General features: G+C 42.3%; 1 protein-coding gene across 8 annotated transcripts in view; it reads left to right on the forward strand.

Moving 5' to 3' along the window:
* The window catches only part of STAT3 (signal transducer and activator of transcription 3), a 77721-nt gene that overhangs the window by 18190 nt on the left and 35789 nt on the right, over positions 1–23742 (forward strand). The window contains exon 1 of one of the 8 annotated variants that reach the window (XM_036339746.1): positions 9011–9246. The exons of 6 other annotated variants lie outside the window; for them this stretch is intronic. Coding sequence is in view for 1 of the 2 variants with exons in the window: in XM_036339745.1 (XP_036195638.1) it covers positions 15350–15398 (49 nt within the window). In the remaining variant the exon portion in view is untranslated. Of the gene's footprint in view, positions 1–9010; positions 9247–15242; positions 15399–23742 lie in introns of those variants that run through there. One more of the 8 variants, XM_036339745.1, reaches the window with a different exon arrangement.

Genomic DNA, 23742 nt, shown 5'->3' on the forward strand with positions numbered 1-23742 from the left:
ACTTTAAAGTCAACAAATCTAGGTCTTGAATTTAATGGGTTTGCAATTAGTGGGATAGACAGATGTTCAAAATAGCTCCAACAGGTGACTTAAAGCAAAATGCAATGGTAATACACTGGAGAGGGATTAATCCTGCTTGGGGAATATGGGAAAACTTAAAGGAGGAAGGGGGCTTGTAAGTTGTGATTCTAAATCTGGGTAGGATTTCAAATAGATTTTGCTGCAGGGCAGATGTAATATTTTACTTGATTTTTGTGTCAGCAGAGCCTAACAGTATCTCAAATACTGATTGTATTAGCTATCGTCATTTGGATGAAAGTATAAGAAAAGGACATTGGCCAAAATGGGAAAAAGGAACTTATATTGGAAAGCTGCCAAGATATCCTATGGACTCCAAGGAATTGCTGAGCAGTCAGGCTGGAAAGAGTAGGGATCAGGGGATCTCCAGGGACTTCTGAGAGGGAGTTGATGGATGGCCCTCTCTAAAATGCTGACATTAATGGAACGCAGGCTCTATGCCTCTCAGTTTCAAATTCCAAGTTCCTGGCAGAGAGAATCTGATTAAGCCAGTTAACATCAGTGGATTGAATAATCTATGGCTGAGAAGGCAGGATCATGTCCTATAGACATGGCTGGAGGGACCCATTCCAGTTGAGGAGGGGAGTACTTGAAACAGGCTGGACCCAAGAGATATCTATTGAAACAGTGGATACTCAATACATGTTAATTAAATGAAGGCAGTGATATAGGACAGGGAAGGTTCTTCAGGCAAAGAAAACAGTATGAATAAAGGCAAAGAAGTGGGAAACTGGAGGAACGACTGAGGAACAGTTAATAGAATTATAGAATGCAAGAACTAAATTAAGGGGTCTTTTTTTTTTTAAATAGATGAGGAAACAGTCATTTTACAGAGGAAGATGCTGTGGACCTAGGAGCGAAAGTAATTTACCTGTCATCCTATATAATAAAAGGCTAATATGCAAATGATCGGTTGCTATGACATGCACTGACCACCAGGGGGCAGATGCTCCCACAGGGGGAGCGTTGCTCAGCCAGAAGCCAGGCTCACAGCTGGCAAGTGCAGCGGCAATGGTGGGAGCCTCTCCTGCCTCTGCAGCAGCGCTAAGGATGTCTGACTGTGAGAGAGCCCAGGCCAGGCTGAGGAACTCGCCCCCCCCCCCCCGCCCCTGGTGCATGAATTTTGTGCACCAGGCCTCTAGTTCTGTATAATAAAACCCTAATATGCAAATTGACTGAACAGCAGAATGACTGGTCGCTATGACATGCACTCACCATTAGGAGGCAGATGTTCAACACAGGGGGTGCACTGATTAGCCAGAAACCAGGCTCACGGCTGGTGAGCATAGCGGTGGTGGCAGGAGCCTCTCCCACCTCCACAGCAGCACTGAGGACATCACCTGAGGGTTCCTGGAGTGCAAGAGGGTGCAGGCCGGGCTGAGGGACAGCCCCCCCTGCCGCCCCCAGTGCACAAATGTCGTGCACTGGTCCTCTAGTATATAATAAAAGCCTAATATGCTAAGTGTCTGGTTTTCCGTTCAACAAATCAAAGCATAATATACTAATGACATGCTAAGGCCACTCAACTGCTCTCTATGATGTGCACTGACCACCAGGGGGCAGACACTCTGACCAGTAGGTTAGCTTGCTGCTGGGGTCTGGCTGATCCGGAGGGAGCGAAACAGGCTGGACACACCCTGGAGCCCTCCGCAGTCCCTCCCCAGCTGGCCAACCTCCCATGTCCCTCCCTGGCCCTGATTGTGCAACATTGTGATCCCTCAGCCTGGCCTGCACCCTCTCACAATCCAGGCTGAGGGACCCTGCCCCCCACCTCCCATGCACAAATTTAGTGCACTGGGCCTCTAGTACCTAATAAGAGTCAGCATAAAAGTTATAATAAAGATGCTCCTTGCCCTGACCAGTTGCTCAGTGGTTAGAGCGTTGGTCTGCAGACCAAAGGGTCCTGGATTCAATTTTAGTCAAGGGCACGTACCTCGATTGCAGGCTGGATCCCCAGCCCCATCGGGGCATGTGCAGGAGGCAATTAGTCAATGTGTCTCTGTCACACTGATGTTTCTCTCTCTTTGTTTCTCCCCTCCCTTCCACTCTCTCTAAAAACCAATGGAAAAATATCCTTGGGTGAGGATTTAAGAAACATAGATGCTCCTGAAGTTCTAGGAATAGATGAATGCCAAGAGAGGGAGTTAGGCAGAGGAGAGGATGGAATTTCGAATTATAGGCCGGAGTGCCCACTGTTAGGGAATGATGGGAGTTGGAGGAGCAGCAAAGTAGACTGTGGGATGCTCAGGGAGGGTGCAGGGCACTTTCATAAAATGATCTCAGGTCATTCTGATCCGTGTTGGATGTTCCTCTGCTCACTAAAGTGCCTGTCCCTTCCCTTAAGGGTGTTGTCTTTGTTAGGTGACTAAGATCCCCATCCTTGTCCATATTTGTCAAAGATGGATATCTGGTCCATGCCTAGGCCAGCAATTTAGAATTTTGAGCTGACAACCTTAGAGACTGACCATTTTCATTAGCAGCCTCAAGTCAAGTCATGACAAGGAAGCTTTAGGGGGCGTTCCATAAGCACTCCCTCTGGTGAGGTTGCTGGAGGTGTTCTTCCCTACGTGTGGTTGTTTAACTCTTTCTTCAAATTTGGGAGAGATCTGTTTCCTTCCAATAGCTCCCCTCCCCGCCCCCCGCCTTGTTTTTCTGCACAAGATAATAAAAGCTAACATATTTTGAGGGATGCAGTATGCCAGATGCTATATTGAATGCTTTGCAGGTTATCTCATTTAATCTTTATGACAACCTCTGAGGTAGATTGTCTCATAGTCTCTATTTCACAGAGAAGAAAACTGAAGCTGGGAGTGGTTAAGCAATTGGCCCAAGGTTATACTGCTGTGTGGGTGGCTGAGCAGGGGACCCTGCCAGGACCTGGTTCTTATCTGCCATGCTGCACAGTTAAGTTGAAAGTATTTTTCAATCAAAAACACTTAACGCAAACACACCAAGGGAAAAATGATAGTCGCTATTTGAAGATGAGTGTGCCGAGGCTCAGAGAGGTTAAAGAACTTGTTCAGGATCGCACAGCTTATTCTGTGTCAGAGCCTGGATTCATTTTAGCTCCCATCAGCTTTCTCGTTAATGCAGTTTGCTTCCATTGACGACTGTGATGGCCAAGGGAGAAAAGAATGTTTAGGAGTGAAGATGATCAATAGTACCAGATGCTATAGCAAAATTAAGTAAAATGACTTAGAAGAAGACATCAGCTTTGAGGAGTAGGAGATCCCCAATAGCTTTCAAGAGCACTGTGCTATGGAGAGGAGAGGGCAGAAGCCTCTTTGGTGGAGCAATTAGGAGTGAGGACATGGAGGCTATGATAGGGAACGGGGGGCAACTTGAGGGTCAAGGTAGGAAAAAAAGAATATCTTCAGAACCAGAAGGGAGAGAATAAGAGGAGAAGGCCAGCAGGGAGAGGAGAATTGAAAAAACTCAGAGAGGGGAGGGATGGGACCAAGAGCACTCCCATTCATTCAGTATTTACTGAGCACCTATTCCCCAGGCACTGGGGAGACAAGGGAGAACCAAACAGGCAAGATTAATTTTTTTTTGAAACCCATAGTTATAATGAGGGAGACAGATAAGAAACTGTAAAAAGATAAATAAAATGAGAATTATGATAAGAGTTCCAAAGAAATAGCATATAGAGATAGAGATTAGGGGCTGAGAGCAACTGCAGGTGGGGTAGTTAGACAAGGCTTCTCTGAGCAGATGAGGCAAGAGGGTGAGAAGAAACTAACCATGCCAAAGCTGCTGCAGGAAAAAGATTGGCATATGCAAAGGCCCTGTGGTGGGAAACGGACGGTTGGAATTTAGTGGGCAGGAGGGGAGTTGGTGGGATAAGAGGGCCTTAAAGGGGATAAGATAAAGGAGAACTCCTTTATCCTAAATCTCATGAAAGCCACTGAAGGAACAGAATGACATAGTATGAATGATGTTTTAAGCAGCATGGGAAAAGAGCTTAGCCTTGAAAACATTGAGAGGACTGTTCTTCAGACAAGAGGAAAGGGAGATGCTTGCATGATGATGCCTGGGAAGCATTTTTGCACAAGGAAAGTAGAGGTTCAAGGAGTCTGTGTTGCAGAGATCTGCTCTTCTCTGTGACTTTAGTGAGAGGGGAGTTGGGCAGCCCTGTGTGAATGAACCTTTCTGTTGTTGAGCCCAATGGGGGGTCCCATCACCGTACAAGTTGCCCCTTTTGGTCACTGCAGTGACGTGCTTACCCATTACCATCTCTAATGTCCTTCTCAAATTTTCTCTTCCTTGCTATTCCTTCTTCTTGATTTAGAGTTTTACTACTAATTCCCCCAGGGAAGAAGAAGTAAATAGAACATTGCTAAAATTTTACAAAGTCTGCTAAGTTTCAGTTCCTGATCTAGCCTATAGTTCCTCTGAGTCTCGCTGAGGTGGTAAATGGAAACCTTTTCTGGTCGCCTATTGCTGTGTAACAAACCACCCCAAATGTTAGTGGCTTAAAGCAATGACATTTATTTTGCTCATGAATTTGTGATCTGGGTAAGGCTCAGCAAAAATAGCTCTTTTCTGTTTCACTTGGTCTCTATTGGTATGGCTTGAAAGCTGGGGGCTGGAAACTTCTGGAGACTGGCTCACTCATAATTGATGTTTGCGGTCAGTTGGGCCTTAGCTGGACTATTGCCAAAACATCTTCATGTGGCCCCTCCATGTAGCTTGGGCTTCCTCACACCATGGTGGCTGAGTTCCAAGGGTGACTGTCCCAGGAGATAGAGTCATGTAGAAGCTGTATTGCCTTTTATGACCTAACCTCAAAAGTCATGCAGCATCATTTCCACTATATTCTATTTATTAGGGAGAGTCACTGAGTTTTGGAATTAGACTTTACCTTTAGATGGGAGAAATGTCAAAGAATTTGGGGACATGTTTATAAACCACCGTAAACTCACTGGCCTTCTGCATTCTGCCTTTATTCACTTGATAGATGGAGAGTGGGGGCCTCGCCTTTTCCCCAGCTTTAGGCTCCTCTTTGGGGATCTAAGAGGAAAGTTAGGCTTGGAGATATAGTCAAGGAAGAAGAGTTATTCAGGCTCTTGAAGTAGACCCACTTGGATTTGAATCTTGGCTCTGCCATTTACCAGCTCTGTGTTCTTGAAGAAGTCATTTAACCTTGGGTAAACCTCATTTTCTTCATCTGTATCCTTCTCATAGGGTTATTATAAGGATTGAGTTAATAGAGGGATATATAATACATACTTAGAATATTGGCTGGTACACAGTCAACACTCCATAAGTGTTAGCTATCGCCGATAAGATTATTCAACACATGTTTATTATTAGTTAATTAAATCAGGCTTAGGCAGGTTCTGGGCTAGATGCTAGATGCTTTCAACCACGTGGGCAGAGAGTAGGCTTTGCAGTCAGCCAGACCTGATTCTCATTCTGAGTTTACCTGTAGTTCCTAGCTGTGGGACTTTAGATCAGTCTTTCACTTTCTCAGCTACAGTGTCCTCAGTTGAAAATGAGAATTAAAATAGTACCCTACCTCCCTGGGTTCTGGTGAGGATCCACTGAGATAATCTATGCAAAAGCCTTAGCTCAGTTCCTGGAACATAGTAGTTACTTAATAGATGTTAATCATTATATTTATTTATCAGGAAGTTGGCTAATAAAGGGATACATCATAGTCTGAGGTAGAGCATGCTATACTAGATGGGCAAACAACCTGCTAAGGGAGTCCAGCAGAAGAGATTAACTTTGCCAGGAAGAATCTCAGAAAGGCCAGAGGAAGTGATATGGGAATTGGACTTTGAAGAATGAGTAATGTTTTTCAGGTAGGAAATGAGGAAAGAGAAGGGATTCCAGATGGAGGGAAGATCTGCAATGGCACAAAGTTACAGAGTGTGGACATGTTTGGAAGAAGGTGATAAATCCAGTGTGGAGCTTAAGATGTGTGAGATGAAGGGGATGAGGCTGGAAGGCGTTGTTCAGGGCAAAGCATTGGCTCAAGTAGAAGAAACTGCCATCGTTAAGTCAAGAGGGACTGGCAGAATGTGGAGAAAGGCCAGTGGCTGGGCTGGAGAGAGGTTTTGTAGGTGGAACAGATAAGCTGAGGGGTAGATGTTCTATGTGAGTGCAGGAGGGGGCAGTGAGGGAATCAAAAGCTAGCTGCTAAGGAGTCAGGGGAGAAGGGGAGGGTTTGAATGGATGGAACAAAGTTATGGGATGTGGAGTTCAAAAACCTGGCCCCTGCCCAGCTGATGCAGCTCAGGGGTTGAGCATTGACCTATGAACCAGGAGGTCATGGTTTGACCCCCTGTCAGGCCACATGCCCAGGTTGCAGGCTAGATCCTCAGTGTGGAGCGTGTAGGAGGCAGTGGATCAATGATTCTCTCTAATCATTGATGTTTCTATCTCCCTCTCCCTCTCCCTTCCTCCCAGAAATCAATAAAAACAACACCCCCCCCACCAAAAAAAAAAACCCCACAAACAAACCTGGCCCTGAACCCACTTGGTATACTTCTGAGTATCTCCATGATCTGAGATTGTCATACTATTTTGGCCTTAGTTTCCTAGCCATAAAAAAATGATCTTTCCTATCTGCTACACATAACTGTGGTGAGAAAGAAAAGAGGTAATGCATGTGGAAGTGCTTTGTAAGCTTTAAATAACTAAACAAATATTAGACCCCATGTTATTAGGGAGGCAGTCAATTGCCTGGGCTAGCTCAGCTAAAGCAGAGTTTTTGTGAGGTGGAAGGTGGGGAATATCTGTCCTGGGTAAAGATAGAGATAGACACAGCAATCAACACACACACACACACACACACACACACACACACACACTACAGATATATACAGCAATTTCCACACTGGGCTGGGTCTATAGGATGGCAATGGGAAACTCAATTCTATCACCATTGAGCCTACCATTTGCCCTATCCTGTCTTACCTCTCACTTGGATATAAATAAGATAGTCCAATGGTTAATATCTGAAGTCTTTAACTGAGCCTCAGGTATCTGGGGAACCATGACAATCCTATATAATAAAAGCCTAATATGCAAAGCGACCAAATGGCAGAATGACCGGTTGCTATGATGTGCACTGACCACCAGGGGGCAGATGTTCAATGCAGGAGCTGCCCCCTGGTGGTCAGTGCACTCCCCAGGGGGAGTGCCGCTCAGCCAGTAGCCGGGCTCATGGCTGGCAAACGCAGCGGTGATGGTGGGAATCTCTCCTGCATCCACGGCAGTGGGCCTAAGCTGGCAGTTGGACATCCCCCGAGGGGTCCTGGACTGCATTGCACAGGTCGGGCTGAGGGACACACACACCTCCCCCAGTGCACAAATCTCGTGTACCCGGCCTCTAGTTTATGAATAAAAGCTTGTGCTATGTATTTCTAGGGCTAGAATCCAGAGTCTCCAACAAAGTCCAGTAGGTTCAGTGACCTCTCTCCCCCAAAGGTTAAGAGTCATTGTTTTCCTCACCAGAAATTAATAATAGCTATCCTTGCCCTGGCCAGTGTGGCTCAGAGGATAGGGTGTAGGCCTGAGAACCAAAGGGTCTCCTGTTTGATTCCCTGTCAAGGGCAGTACCTGCATTGCAGGTTGGATCCCCTGCATGAAGAGGCATCCAATCGATGTGTCTCTCTTATATAGATGTTCCTCTCTCTCTGTCTCTCTCTCTCTCTGCCTCCCTCCCTCCCTCTAAAAAGCAGTGGAAAAAATAACCTTGGGTGAGGTTTAACAAAAAAAACCCACAAAAAACAAACACACAAGAATAGCTATCCTTGGGGAGAAGAACTGGGGGGGGGGGAAAGGGGGGAAATTTTCATGTTTAATTTTCAACTTTTCTGAATTGGTTGAATTTCCTAACCACAACATATATTAGTTTCATTAAAAAATGTCATCAGTAGTTATCTGAGTGGTTTAAGATTTCATCTTTATACCCCTTTACTAAAACACAACAAACACAAACTTTAATAGCTGTTATTAAAAAACATACCCTGATAATATCAGCAGGGGCATACACACACACATAAATCATTCCATTATGCAAAGTACATCCTCCATTATGTAGGGTAAAATGTCTACATTTCCTATAAACTACTGGCTTCATTCAATGCAGTAAAACTTGCGATTTAAGTTAACCAGGGGGAAAAAAACGGTGATTTCAAGTATTTCAACTCAGAAGCATCAAAATGTGTGTACGTGTCAATATATATATATACTGCTTTCTGCATTCTCGTGAATTGGCCAGTGTGCAAGCAGTTGACGTTTGATGCTTCAAGCGAGGGAACAGAGAGCAGAGTTAAATCCACTACTCTCTCCCCACGCACTCTAGTAATTATTCTATTTCCACGTCATATTTCCGGGTGTGTGTGTGTCTCATCTCACGCAGAAACTGGAGTTCAGGGCAGGCAGGAGTCACCCATGTTCTTTTTACTGTCCTCAGAAACCCAGTTGAGGTGTTGGGCCCCCTGGGGATCTGGCGATACTTGGGGACTAACTGGCTGATTCCCACGTGGTAAGTGGCTCCCACCCTGGCAGCCACGTGGTATTTAGAACCGGAAAAAGGGAGAGCAAGCAAAAGAGAGCCGCATCAGGGGCATTTAAAGTGTCTTGACGTCACACACTGCCAGGAACTCAGCTGAGTTTTTAGCAGGACATTCCAGCCATCTTCCCTCCCTCCCTCCGGACTTCTGGGCCCGGACATCGGCAATTCCCCTGCTATTGCGGAGGGAGGAGGACTGAGCCTTCGGAACAGCCAGCACGGGGCGTTCCCAGCTGTGTGCTGGCCCCGCCCTTTCTCCCTAAGGCTCTTCTCATTGGTCAGTTGGTGTGCAGTACATGCTCCAGCGCTTCTGTGTGGAGGAGAATACTGGCCGTCTCATGAATTATATAGGAAGGCGTGTCTTGGTCAGGATGGGGCTGGGCGGGGATTGGCTGGAGGGGCTGTAATTCAGAGGTTTCCGGAGCTGCGGCGGCGGCGGCGGCGTAGACTGGGAGGGAGAGCCTGGGGTTCCGTCGTCGCAGCGGAGGGAGTGAGCCCGAACCGGATCCTTGACGAGTAACGCGGCTCGGCTCTCCCTCTCCGCGTCTGCGAGGAGAGACCCTGCGGCCTGAGGGAGCCCGCGGCCCGTACCCCGGAGCAACGCACCCCGGCCTGTCGGGCCTCAGCCCGAGAAACAGGTGAAGGGTGTGAAGGGTGGGGTCGCGCCCCCCGCGCGGCTCCCGGGCCCGAGGACCCGGTGGGCGCCGGAGGGGACGGAGGCTCTTGGCTGGTTGGGGGGAAGTTGTGGAAGGAAACTTCAGAGGGGCGGATAGAGGAGGCTTGGAGGGCCGCTCTGAAGGGACACCTCCGGGGTGACAGGAGCGGGCCTCTGAAGGGACAGAGGGCGCTGGAAGGAAGTTTCGTTCTTCGGAGGAAGGGAAGGCGGCGAGGAAGAGAGAACGCGCTCGAGGGGGAGGACCGTGGGGCGAGAGCACTCGCGTGGGGGTGGCGGGAGTGAGGGACAGCCCCCCCCACTTCCTGCTCCCTGGGACTCGGGGACGTTCCGGCCATTGGAGCGGCTGTCAAGCCCGCGGAGGTCGCGGAGAGGCGGGGTGGCGTTGAAAAGAGCCCCCCGCCCTCGGCCCTGCCCTGTGTTAGATCCCTTAGGAGCCGGCTGTGCCCCTCTGGAGGTAGAAATAGGTGTCTTCCTCCTACCGTCTCCTGGGCTCATTGGTTGTGGTAGGAGGATTATTGCATAAGAATCAAGTTTCCTGTAGGGAAATTGACAGCCTTACACACTCTTTCTAAATCCCCTCCGGTCTTTTTCTAGGTTAAGCCGGGTTTCTCCCCAACCCCCTTCAAAAAAAGAACCACAAACCAAAACACAACAACAAAATACCACTCCCCCTCTCCCCCCAATCAAGCCAGCCCTAGAGAGAAATAAACCTCTTTGCTCCGTGCCATTGTTCTTTCATAAACACCTGGTAAACTCGGCCAGAAGATAAATAATGGAGCCCCTACGTTTACTGGATTGTGGTGTTGCTTAATTGCATAGGGCAGAGTGAACCAATCGCGAGTAGGAGTTTTTTTTGTCTCAGAGCCAAGATCTTGGGTAAATGCAGAGGAGAGGGAAACAAAGACTGGCTGGCCTTGGTGAAGCCATGTGTGCAAACTTTACCTGTGTTCGGGTGGTGTGGCTGCGCTTCAGTTAGCCAAATCCGAACTGCCACCCAAGTTGCTTTTTCCATGTTTAGTAGACATCCCTCTGTTATATCAAGTGGGTGTATAGTGTTGACACCCTTATTATACAAAAACATGTATAATGTGCATCTGCTGGTTTTATAGTCTGTGTATGGGTTGTAACTTTGGTTAGCTGTGCTGATAAAGCATTGGTTTGAATACATCAGAATAGTAAATCATCTCAGTCTCTTATATGTAAGGCTTTAGACCATTATAACCTGATTCAGCCAGTTTTCTATTTTGTTATATGTTAAATATGTCTGTGTTCCTTGAGTCAACACATTTATTTCCTTATTACATGTGCCAGACTGGAATACTGGCAGAATTTATGCTCAGACTAGTGGGATGGGGGAAGGAAGGCTGCAATACAAAAAAAAGAAAAAAAAATTGTTGTAGATGTTGGAGGGTTGTTCTTAGTCTCTATATTTATTAGCACATCTATCACAAAAAAACCACTAGCAAGTTTATGAATCTTTTATTTTTGTGTGTAGTCCTGTTGGAAAGAAGAACCATTTAGAAATATCCACAGTTACGATTTGACCCACAAGGGATAGATAGTTCATATCCTATTTTGTAGACTAGGAAATTGAGGCCGAAGGAACAAGACACTTGCCTAAGGCAGCAGAGTGCCATAGTGGTGGAACTCACACTCCTGTATATTTTGTGTTCTTTCGACTATCTATGCTTAAGTATTCGGTCTTATTTTAGAGCGAGTGTAAACCCCATTGAGAAAACTGTCAGTGAAATTCTAACGTACACATGGATAGTGAAATACCACCCATAGGCTGTAAGACTCCATGGGAGATATGTGATAAACAGGAGGAAAAAGTTCAAGTGGGGTTTGCTGAGGTCATTTTTCTAACTGCTCTATCTAACTTGGGAAGTAACTGACTTTTAGTTGGCATAATTTATCCTCAGAATTTAGCTATTTCCTAATGGAAAGAGATATTTACTTAGGCAAGCTTGTAGATGAAGGACAGTTGTGACCTAAATGTCACTTCAGCCTGTGGCTGGATCAGTGGCCATTTGCGTTTCCAGAAAGTTGCTTTCTCCTCCTTGATTCTGCATGTTTTGACATTTAGATGTGAGATGGGGCAGAGATAGTGACTCTCATTTCAGACACAGAGTCCAGCACCTTTTTACCTTATAGTTTTCTCAGAGATGGTGTACAAATGAACAAATATTTACTTTCTGCAACTTAGTGAAAGTTGCTGTGAAGAATGGGATGACTTATTTATAGAACTTGCAGTTTACTGAGGCAACTTGAAAAATGCTTTACCCCTACAATGCAGCATGTCTTCAAAGAGATGGTGGGACATTGTCTGATATTCAATAAATTAGCTATTTTATATAATATACTAGAGGCCTGATGCATGAAAATTCGTGCAAGAGTAGGCCTTCCTTCTCCTGCCTGCTGGCACCGGCTTCCCTCTGGCACCCGGGACCAGGGCTGCTTCCCTCCAGCCATCGGCAGGCACCCAGGATCCAGGCTTCGCTCTGGCCCTGGCTTCGTCCTTCTGGACATTCGGTCTAATTAGCATATTACCCTTTTATTATTATAGATAGCACAGATAAAGAATCTTTCTATTATTGTGGAAAGTTCTACTGGACAGTGTTGTAGTAAGTGCTACAGGTCTTTAGAGGAAGGAGAGGTTACGAGGCATGCAGTTGTATAGGAATTCTTCTTGCCAAAGGCGAGATTTGATCTGGGTCCCAAATAATGGTTGGAATTTAATATCTATAAAGAATTTCGGATGAGGAGTTATGGTGATATAGCACAAAATCCTGGTAGATTAGGCAGGTAAGTAGGGGAGAAGGAGTGCCTACTTACTTATATGATATCTTGACTATAAGACCAAGGAATTTCAGTACAGTCCTTTTGTAGGGGAAGCTTTTAACGGTGTGTGAGGCCAAGTACTGGTGTTTAATTATGGAGTGCCTACTATGTGGCCGGCATTGGTTAATTTGTACAAAGTATATCAGTACACAAAGCCTCTGCCCTAGTGGAGTTGTCATTGAGGTTAACCTTATAAACTGGGCTAGCACCCAAAGAAAGGTGAACTGATTTATTGGATTTGTGTGCGTTAAGTGCAGATATGTGTTTGTTTGTTTGTTTGTGATTTTTAATTGTCCACAAATTGACTGCTCACCTTTTATGTCTTCTATATTTTAAAAATTTACTATAACTTTTGCGTCATTCATAAAAACCAGCCAAAGAACACTTTAAGGACATCCCCAAATCCTGAAGAACCTCTGGTGTCCTGTAGCAAGCAGCCTTGGTGAGGTCCAACAGGATGGCATTGCTGGGCTGTTTCAGTCTTTGTTGGTTATGGTGAAAAAAATTAATGTTGTGGTTACACATTCATTGCTGGAAACCTTTGCTTACTATGATGCACTTTAATCAGTATGGCCAGATAGTACTTTGGCTGTAAATTGTTTGGAATGTCTTCAGTTTTTAAAGGGAATAGCATATGGAAGAATGAATTTCTACTATGGTCAGTTCTCACTTACCATGTTAGGATTATCACAACTCTTAGTTCAGATAGGCAAACATATTATACTAGAGGCCCAATGCATAAAATCTGTGCAAGGGGCTCGGCCCTCGAAGCCCTGGCTTCATCTGGAAGGTTGTCCAGATGTTTGTTCTGCTGTTTGGTCTAATTAGCATATTAGCTCTTTATTATATAGGATTATATAGGATATTGAGAGCCAGTTATTGTGCTAAGCAGGATCCAGAGATAGTGAAACATGGTCCCTGTTTTCACAGAACTGGGGGCATTACTGTGGGGACAGAGGATATGCTCTGTTAGTATGGAATTCAGGCAGAGTAGATGACAGAATAGTGTTTAAGGTTCAAACTCTGGTGTCAAAGAGATCTGGGGTTGGATCCTGGATCTGCCACTTACAGATTCAGTGAAATAAAATAGGTAAAATGTTTAGCATAGTGCCTGGCGCACAGTAAGAATTCCATAAATCTAAGTTCTTATTAAATGTCTATTTAAAGAGATTGATTCTCTTCACGGATGAGAAAAGACTTTGTCATACAGGGGCTTTATCAGGTGGGAACTCCTGAACAGGGTTTTGTAGGATGAATAGAACTTTTCCTTCAGAGCTAAGTGGTAAGCAGTTGCATTCAAGGCCAAAGGAATAGGAGTAAGAGGCTTAAAACAGCATAGTGCATTCAGGGAGCTCTAAGTGGAAGTTCTTAATTTAGGAGAACTAAACTGAGGGTAAAGGAAGCTGCAGAGCTACAGCTCTTATCCTTTCTCTTCTGTTAATAATTGGGTTCAAATGTCATTAAGTTGTTTTTCCTGTTTAGGGAAGTAATACATGCTTGGTAATTATCAGAGGAGAAGGGGGTTGGGGGCAGGTAGAAAAGGATAAAGGCAGATAAAAGGTGAGTGAAGGAGACGACTTTGGGTGGGTGGTGAACATAATAATATATAGATAATGTATTATAGAATTGTACACTTGAAACCTATATAATTTTATTAACTAATGTCACCCCAATAAATTCAATAAAAAAAATAAAAAAAGAAGTAATACATGCTATTGTAAAACATTTAAATTTTTAAAAATATGTATTATATATTTTTATATATAATAGGTTAATAGTTTGGTGTATATTTCTCCAGACTTCTTGCAGTTTTTTGTACTTATCAGTTTATCTTGGACATATTTATTGCAAATTCCTTTTTCACAGTCTAATAAAAGAATAATAAGGAAGGTAAATCTACCCCACTCCAAGACAAAATTAGGTTTGGATTATCTGGTTTTCCTTTCTGCTACCTCCATCCACTAGAATAAATGACATTTCTAATCAGTGAACTTTTACCTGACCTTTGACTTTTTAACTACATTGGATGAGGAACTTATATTTTGAGCTTTCCTAACATAGCTATTATTATAGTGTTGAAATGCTTGGGCGGTGTGTTTGAGGGTTTTATGGTCCACAGTTGTATAGATAAAAGAATGGCCCAGCCCTAACCGGTTTAGCTCAGCGGATAGAGCGTCGGCCTGCGGACTCAAGGGCCCCACGTTCGATTCCGGTCAAGGGCATGTACCTTGGTTGTAGACACATACCCAGTAGAGAGTGTGCAGGAGGCAGCTGATCGATGTTTCTCTCTCATCGATGTTTCTAACTCTCTATCCCTCTCCCTTCCTCTCTGTAAGAAATCAATAAAATATATTAAAAAAAAAAAATGGTCCAGATCCACAACCTCTTGGACCTTGGGGTCAGTTGTTTTAACTTCTCTGGGTTTCAGTTTCTCTATCCAAAAAATGGTCCAATTGGAGGGGAGTCGTGAAGATTAAGCAAGATACTGTATATAAACTGCTTTGCTCACCACCTGGCAGATAGCTAATAATTAATATTAAAAACTGCACATATATCTAACTAAAAGTCAGGGAAGTTATGATTCATGGCAGCCCTTAATGACCCAAAATAAAGGAAAGAAGGAGTAATTGGGAGATTCTAACCTAATAGGGAAAAATGAAATGAAGAGGGACCAGGGGGATTTACATTGTGGTGGAGGAGATGGAGGCCATCACGTAAAAGAAATAGGCAAAGCAAAATGAAAATTTCTGTTTACACCAGTGTCCCCATGAGAATCTCTCTGCCTCTTCCAAAACCTATGACTGAAGCTCATTTATTTTAAGCAATATTCACTACATTTATTATCACTTCGAAATTTGAACAGTCCCTTGGAGCTCTTTATGACACAAAAAGTGCAGATAATATTGAAAGTTTGAGGGGTAGAGGCGTCAGGCAAGGACAGTGTTCAGTTGGGAGGGGTGTGGGGGGGGAGGCGGAGTAAGAGGCTGGGAGGTGATTTGTTCCTTCTCATCTTTGTGTGTGTATGTGTGTGTTTTCATTGGAGGAGTAGAGCTGTTTGCCTGTCCTGTAACTTTTATTTGCAAATGAATTTGTATTTGAAATTGTCTTGCGGTGAAGAAGCAGCACTCAGCTTCTCTGCAAAACAGGTTCTCACACACCAGCTCTCTGGTTTTGGATCGGAGAAGACAAGAAGGAAAGGCCTTCCAGTTGTTTCTTGGCTGTACATGCGCTGGAGGAAGCCAGCAGAGCTTGAAAGAGAAAGTAAACCTTCTGGTAAATAAATGGCTTCCCCATTGTGGAGGAGGAGTACAAATTATTAGGGGGATGTTTGGGTAGTTTTTGTAGAAGCCATTTCTGAAAACTGATTTAGATTATCGAAGGCAAACCCAATTTAGGAAAATCCTACCTTGTCTGGTATTAACCACCTGTTTTCCCGTTCTGTTGATTGAATTTATTAGTTTGCGGTGTCCTGACCTCTCATTCTTGTTACAAGAATTAGAGGATTTGAGTCAGAATTGGAGCACCTGCTTAGGTGAAAGCTTCCTAAAGTGCATGTTCTTCACATCTTTGCTAATGTTGATTTTGTTTTGCTGTTTAGCAAGCACTTTTTCTGACAGAATCTGAAAGCATTAGACTTTTACTTTGCTCTTCCCTACTCTTCCACTTCAGTCCACCCAAATGTAATCCTCAAAACCTCAAAACCCAGATGTTAGCTGTGTAATTACCTCTCCTAGAAACCCAAGTGCAATATTGCATCGAGTTAGCATTAAAATAGTCGGCCTTTGAATTTTTTTCTACTTGTGGTTTAGACATAATAAATATTTAATCTCAGACTGACTGCCTGACAAATCTGTTTTGTATTTGGGCCTTTTAAAAAAAATCAATATGTTTAGGGAAAGAAAATTTATTGAAACATTAACCAAACTAAAACATAATTAGGATGGTAACTGTCTAATTCATAGGGGCAGGTGGAATAATTGAAGCATTCTGAAGCTGAATGTCAATATTCTTTATTCCATGTGTTATTGTCTCTTTGCATCAGAGTGCATAAACAAGAGTGGGCTGTAAGTGGGAGTAAGCACGTGGGACACTTTAGGGTCCTAATTGCTATGTTGAAGAATCCTGGGGCCATCCAAGATTCCTGTTTCTCTAATGTACCACTGTAGTTCCATACGTCTGTTGTGGGGGAGGTTGTGCCTATTGAGGAACAGAGGGTTTATGGGAACTCTCTGTACTTTCCACTTAATTTTGCTTTGAACTTAAAACTGCTTTTAAAAGTAAAGGTTATTCATTAAAAAAGAAAAAGTTCTATTTCTGCAGAAATATCCGAGATGTCCAAGGTCAGAAGTGCTTTGTATGCAGCTATGTGATTCCATAGACTTCTACCTCAGTTTACCCTAAGCTTTACAATGAGAGTACCATTCTTTTATACCCACTGAGAATATTTTCCAAATAATGGAGAACGAGACTGGAGGTGGGGGACAGAGAAGATTCCCTACCACCTCTGGGTTAAATAGTTACCCCTTTCCCTAAAAGAGATGAATGTGAGTCTTAACCATAGACTTGCAGCAAGAATATATTAGTTTTGTTTTTCAGTTCCAGACTCCAGTTTTCTTTATTGTAAAAGTAGTATTTTTGGAAAACATGTTTTAATTAATCAGTACAAAAAGGTATGTAGTAAGTGGACAGTGTCTCTTCCTTAGGGACTGTTAGTTACCTATTTCTCACTTATCTTTTCAGAATGATTTATGTGTACACATGCAAACATATTTTCACTTTTTCTTCCATCAGTAGGGGTAAATTATACACAATAACTCTTTATCTTGCTCTTGTCACTTTATCTTAGAAAACACTCAATGTGAATATGTTTCTATCTGCCTCATGTTTTTAAGGTCTGTGTAGTAGTATTTTAAGCTATGGATGCTATTATTCATTTAATTAATCTCCTAATGGTAGGCACAGATTGTTTGTAGAATCTGAAGACAGAAGTCAGTGTTGTAAATATCCTTATGTTTGTGTTCAGGTACATACAAATAAATCTATGCATATAGTATGCTTTTAATGTTTTAATTATAATATGCATACTGTTTAGAAATGTAGCTTTTCAATTAACAGAGTGCACATTTCCCCCCTTAATTTTTGGGAGAAGTCTAAAGCACACCACTCCTAAAACACAGCAAACTGTTTCATTTAAGCCCCATTGCCCCTTTGGCAAGTGGGACAAGGGTTGTTTTTGGTGTTTTGTATTGTTCCCATGGATGATTGCTCACTGATGCTTTTGTTTGAGTTGTCTATAGCAGCAATTCTCAGAGTACTGTTCAGCAGACCCCTGGGGGTTCCTGAGCTTCTTTAAGGGGGTTCTTTGATGTAAAAACTACTTTTATAATATTATTTGTGTTATTTACTTAGTGGCCTTTGCACTTACACTAGTTGTCATTGTAAAAAAAACAAAAACAAAACTGATTTCACATAATGTCCCTGATGAAACAGTAAACAATATTAATTTCATTGTGTCTCAATTCTTGAGGATGAGTCCCCTTTTTTTTTATCCTCACTTGAGGATATGCTTATTGATTTGAGAGAGAGAGATAAAGGGTGGGGGTGGAGAGAGAAAGAGAAAGAGCGAGAGCGAGAGCGAGAGAGAGAGAGAGAGAGAGAGAGAGAGAGAAACGTGGATGTGAGAAACATCGATTGGTTGCCTCCTGTATGGGTTCTGACCAGGGATTAAATCTTCAATCTAGGTATGTGCCCTGACCAGGAATCCAACTTGCAGTCTTTTGGTGTGATGCTCCAACCAATGGAGCCACCCAAACAGGGCAATGTTGTCTGTTTTTTTGATAGAATATCTATGAACTTACTAAGACAGACGATTTCTGACTGCTTGTATTACTTTATAAAGACAATTTAACAATTGTTTTTAAATTATACAAGTAGTGTTGTTCTATTTAGACATGTCTTTATAATGTCTTTCATTTATTTTTTAAAGTGTATTTTTATTGATTTCAGAGAAGAAGGGAGAGGGAGAGAGATAGAAACATCATTGATGAGAATCATTGGTTGGCTGCCTTCTGCACGCCCCACATTGCCAACCACTGATCTTTTTTACTATCTCTATAGTTTTATCTTTTCAGAATATCATATAGTTGGAATTATATAGTATGTAGCAATTTCAGATTGCCTTCTTTCACTTAGCAACATTCATTTAGATTCTTCCTTGTCTTTTCTTGGCTTGATAGCTCTTTTCTTCTTATTCCCTTATTAATATTCCATTGTCTATGTATACCACAGTTTGTTTATATATTCACCTATTGAAGGACATCCTTATTGCTTCCAAGGTTTTGCTTTTATAATTAAAGCTGCTATAAATATTCATGTGCAGGTTTTTGTGTAGATATAAGCTTTCAACTCATTTGGGCAAATACCAAGGATAATAATTGCCAGATTGTATGTTAAGAATTTGCTTAGTTTTGTAAGAAACTGCCAAACTGTCTTCCAAAGTGGCTGTTCCATTTTGTATTCTCACCAGAAATGAATGGAATTTCTGTTGCTCCACATCCTCCCCAGCATTTGGTGGTGTCAGTATTTTGGACCTTCTAATTAATAGGTGTTTAGTGGTATCTCATTGTTTAATTTGTAATTTCCTGGTGGCATATGATGTCAAGCATCTTTTCATATGCTTTTTTTGCCATCTCTGTATCTTCTGTTCAGATTATTTTTAAAATTGGATTGTTTACTTATTTTTGAGAGAGTTTTAAGGATTCGTTGTCTATTTTAGATAAATTAAAATTGTGCTCTTTAAAACTTTAAAAAACTGTCATAAAATGATGTTCTAGAATCCAAAGTCATGCAGAAACAAACTTTGGGATGCTTGTGTTTAATATACTAGGGACAAGGAAATGAAGTACTTACCTTTTCACCCCCTAAATTTAATCCTCAAACTCTCCTGGGTCTAGATAGGGCTGGCCAGAGGGCTATAGTCCATAGTGTATAGATTTAGATACTGGTTTTTATATTTAATCTTTCTGACCTTTCATATAATGTGTTGGATGGTATATTGATTCCTCCTTAAACCCTGAACAGTGCTGAGCCTGGGTGGAATGGAAGAGTGGAGAAATACTGAAAATTTATAAATCTTTTGAGGGCGGAAAAATCACTATTTCTAGAGGTCATTCTTCTCGGGCCCTTTTAAATCACTTTTTTGGGGTCATATTAAGAGACAAAAGTGAGAAAACAGTCTTCCAGGAGGTCCTGAGAGCCTTTAAGGCAATGAATCCTGGGAAGAAAAGTAACAAGAGTGGCTTGAGTGTCTTTGTGAACTTCTTGGTGGCTTTATCTTGGGGTTCAGAAACATTAGCCTAATTGAAAGGTGTATCACCAGTATCTCTACATTACCAAATTTAATAGTGCTACTACTCTCACCATTTCATTCACCCTTTTAGTGGTATTGGACAGAGTTGGACACCTTTTTGTCTTAAGGCACTCTATTCTTTTTTTAAATATATATATAGTTTTATTGATTTCAGAGTTGAAGAGAGAGAGAGAAAGAGAGAGAGAGAGAGAAGCATCAGTGATGAAAATCATCGATCGACTGCCTCCTGCATGCCCCACACCGGGGATCAAGCCCACAACCTGCGCATGTGCCCTGACCAGGAATCGAACTGTGACCTCCTGGTTTATAGGGCAACGCTCAACTACTGAATCATCGCGGCTGGGCAAGACACTATTCTTCCAACTTCTGTGACTCCTGGTTTTTTTTTATTGGTTTTTCTATGGGACCTTTCCTGGTTTATTCTCTACGTAAATACTAATGTTGAAGTGCCCTGGGCCTTTGTCTGGGGTTATTTTTTCTTTTTCAATTGTCCTCCCTACATTTGTTACTTGGGTTTTAACCATCATCTACATCCTGATGACTATCAAAGGTGTGCCTCCAACTCAGGTGTCTCTAGGCTTCCAATACCTGTATCCTGCTGCTCACGTGACATTTCCCCTTGGACAGCCTGTAGTTGTCTCATGTATCTTGTCCAAAACAACTCTTAAACTTTTCTCATTACAAGCTTGTGCCGTTCCCCCCAACATTCCTCATCTAAATAAATGGCATCACTCCATTATGCAAGTAAACAATCTATGAATATCCTTAAATCCCTTGTTCTCTCATAACCTCTACTTCTCTTCAAGTTATCAGCAAACTTATCCTGTTGGTTCTGCCTCTAAAGTTTTCTTAAATTCCTTTGTCACATCCTGATTTCTGTTCCCACTCTGTGGTAGACTAGCTACCCTAAAAACCCTTCTGTACAAAACACCAAAAAATGTTGGGTAAACTGAGTTCTTAAGAAAATTAGGGGCCGAAACCGGTTTGGCTCAGTGGATAGAGCGTCAGCCTGCGGACTGAAAGGTCCCAGGTTCGATTCCGGTCAAGGGCATGTACCTGGGTTGCGGGCACATCCCCGGTGGGGGATGTGCAGGAGGCAGCTGGTCGATGTTTCTCTCTCATCGATGTTTCTGACTCTCTATCGCTCTCTCTTCCTCTCTGTAAAAAATCAATAAAAATATATTAAAAAAAAAAAAGAAAATTAGGGAACTCTTCAGAGGCAAAAATCAAATGGAACCTCACCAAAAAAGGGGAGAAGAAGCCAGCTTATAATGGGGGTGGAAGATGTGTGTGGTGGTGGTGGGGGGGTGCGGGAGGGGGGAAGGCAGGATATACCTAGCCCTTATTACTAAGGATTTCTGGTTAACAGCCACTCAAGGGAGGGTACATGGTCTTGGTCTTAGTAAGGAGTTGGAACTGATAAATTGAAATTCTAAGCTGAGATTTTAACATAAAAAGGTCTGTTTTCCAAGAACAAATAGTTACTTCCTCTTAGATCCCTCACCTAATCATGTCAACCTGATCTCAGTCACTCACTATCCTATCATCTTTACTGCTCTTATCACCAGTGTTAATTATCTTCCTCATTTACTTGTCTGTATTCCTCCGTTTCAAAGAGGGCAGAGACCTATCTGTTCTGTTAACCACTCTATATACCCCGCCCTTGGTTCCAAATTGTGTGTGTGTTTTTTTAAATAAATAAATGGGCCAATGTCAAGTAAGCAGATTCCTTCTGAGAATATAACATGATGTTACCTATTTTTTTTTTTTTTGGTACTAAAAAAGAAGAGATAACATCATGTTATATTTTCACTTTAAAATATAATTTTAATTTTTACCCAAGTAATGCATACAAATAATTTAAGAAGTTGAAGAATGCTAAAAGACATATTGATATCTTTTGTGCTATCCCTCCTTACTTTTACATATTACTTCCCAGAGATAGCCACTTTCAAAGCATTTAGCTTTTTCTTCTGGTATTTATGTCCATGCTTCTAAGTAATAAGCTTATACTACTATTCTTTTTTTTTTCTTTATTGATTAAAGTATTACATATGTGTCCTTATCTCCCCATTGCCCCCCCACACTCATGCCCTCACCCCGCTGGTGTCTGTGTCCATTGGTTAGGCTTATATGCACGTATACAAGTCCTTTGGTTAATCTCTCCCCCTTACCCCCACCCTCCCCTACCTTCGCTCTGAAGTTTGAGGGTCTGATCGATGCTTCTCTGTCTCTGTATCTGTTTTTGTTCATCAGTTTATGTTGTTCATTACTATTCTTGATATATCAAATTTTAGATACCTTTTAACTTCCTATCACTGGTGAAGATATATTTTTTTTTAACCACCACTATTCCTTCCCATATACCTCACAATATAATCATAATTTTTAAGCCACTTTTGTTAAACCGCTAATCATACATTTTATTTCAACTAAATATTGTTCACTGATAAGCCATGTAGTATACTCTGATTGTGTTTCCTTTCATATACAAATATTTGTTTTTTCCTGGCGTTAATATTTTTATTAAAAATGTTTTTTTCCTTATACCTATTGCTAACTTCCCCAAATGTTCCAGCAGGTCTCTGAAATGCTTGGCAGTTTACTTAAAAAAAAACCTTAAATACATTGACAGTCTAGTCTGTTCATTGTTTTCTAGGCAACCCATGCCCCTTGCCCAGTCCTGCTGCAATATGAGTCTCCTTTTACCACTGTCCTTTATTGGAGTTCTCTTTTTGTGGATCCCATGTCTTCCTCTTTCTGGTAAAGGTGCATGGGAAGGACAGTTTTTGAGATGGCATGTATCTGAAATATCTTTATTCTCTTTGAATGATCATTTGGGTGGGCATTAAATAATTCATCATTTTGAAGGCATTTTTGGCTCATTTGGCTTAGAATCCATCAAAGTATGATGCTGTTCTGATTTCTGATCCTCTCTAAGAGACCTGGTTCTTTTCTCTGGAAGCTTGTATAACTTATTTATTCCCACTCTTCTGAAATTTCATTGGATTGGGTACTAGATGGGTCCCTTTTAATCTGGAAAGGGAAGTTATTATTTCTTTTTTCTATCTTTTTTTAAAAATATATTTTATTGGTTTTTTTTACAGAGAGGAAGGGAGAGGGATAGAGAATTAGAAACATCGATGAGAGAGAAACATCGATCAGCTGCCTCTTGCACACTCCCTACTGGGGATGTGCCCGCAACCCAGGTACATGCCTTTGACCGGAATCGAACCTGGAACCCTTCAGTCCGCAGGCCGACGCTCTATCCACTGAGCCAAACCGGTTAGGGCGGAAATTATTATTTCTTTGCTAATTCCCATCTTACCATTTTCACCTTCTCTTCCTGTGAATTCTCTTGCTCAGATATTGGATCTTCTGCACAGACAATCCGAGTTTTATTTTTTGTTTTTGCTTCCCCCCCCCTTCTATTTCTCATCTGTTTTGTTGTTGCTGTGGATTACATTCTAGGAGGTTTCCTTGACTCTATCTTTCAACCCATCTAATTTTTAATCTGGCCACCATTTTCAGAAGCTCTTTTTTTGTTGCTATTTACATCTTTATCTTCATTTTTATCCTATTCCTGTAAAGTGGGCATAATTTTTCTCCCTGAGGATATTATTTATAGTTTTGTGAAATTTTTGTCACCTCCTAATACTCTGAACCCTGTGTTCATTCCTTTTTTCTTATGTTCACCTCTATCTCATGTTGGAGGTTTTCTTCAAAAGCATAGCAGTTCACCCTGGCCGGGTAGCATTGTTAGGTGGTTAGTTGGTTGGTTGGTTGGAGCGTTGTCTGGTACACCAAAAGGTCGCGGGTTTGATTCCCGATTGGCACTTACCTAGGTTGCTGGTTGGATCCCCGGTCAGAGTCATGGGAGGCAACCGACCGATGTTTCTCTTTCTCTCTCTAAAAAAAAAAGCAAGTATAGTTCTTAGTTCTTAAAGTTGAGTGGTCTTATGTGCGTGTTGGGTTTGCTGTATGTTGGGCTTCTCTGTGGGTTTGGGAGGGGCCTGGCTGTCAGTGGTCTGGGAGCTTATGTATGTAGCTCTTTTGTCATCTTTTGTCCATTGTCATCTCATTTTCCATTCTTTGTCTTTGTGGGTTTGTACCCTTTGCCTCTGCTTTACTGTCACTTAATAGACTTTGGGTCATGTTTAACCAGCAGATCTATGTCATGTTCTCTTGAGCACTCTTATTTTTGCACATGTTGTTCCCTCTACTTGGCCTGGTTACCCTTTCCTCTCT

Source organism: Myotis myotis, unplaced genomic scaffold (genome assembly GCF_014108235.1).
Source record: "Myotis myotis isolate mMyoMyo1 unplaced genomic scaffold, mMyoMyo1.p scaffold_m19_p_17, whole genome shotgun sequence".
Lineage (NCBI taxonomy): Eukaryota > Metazoa > Chordata > Mammalia > Chiroptera > Vespertilionidae > Myotis > Myotis myotis.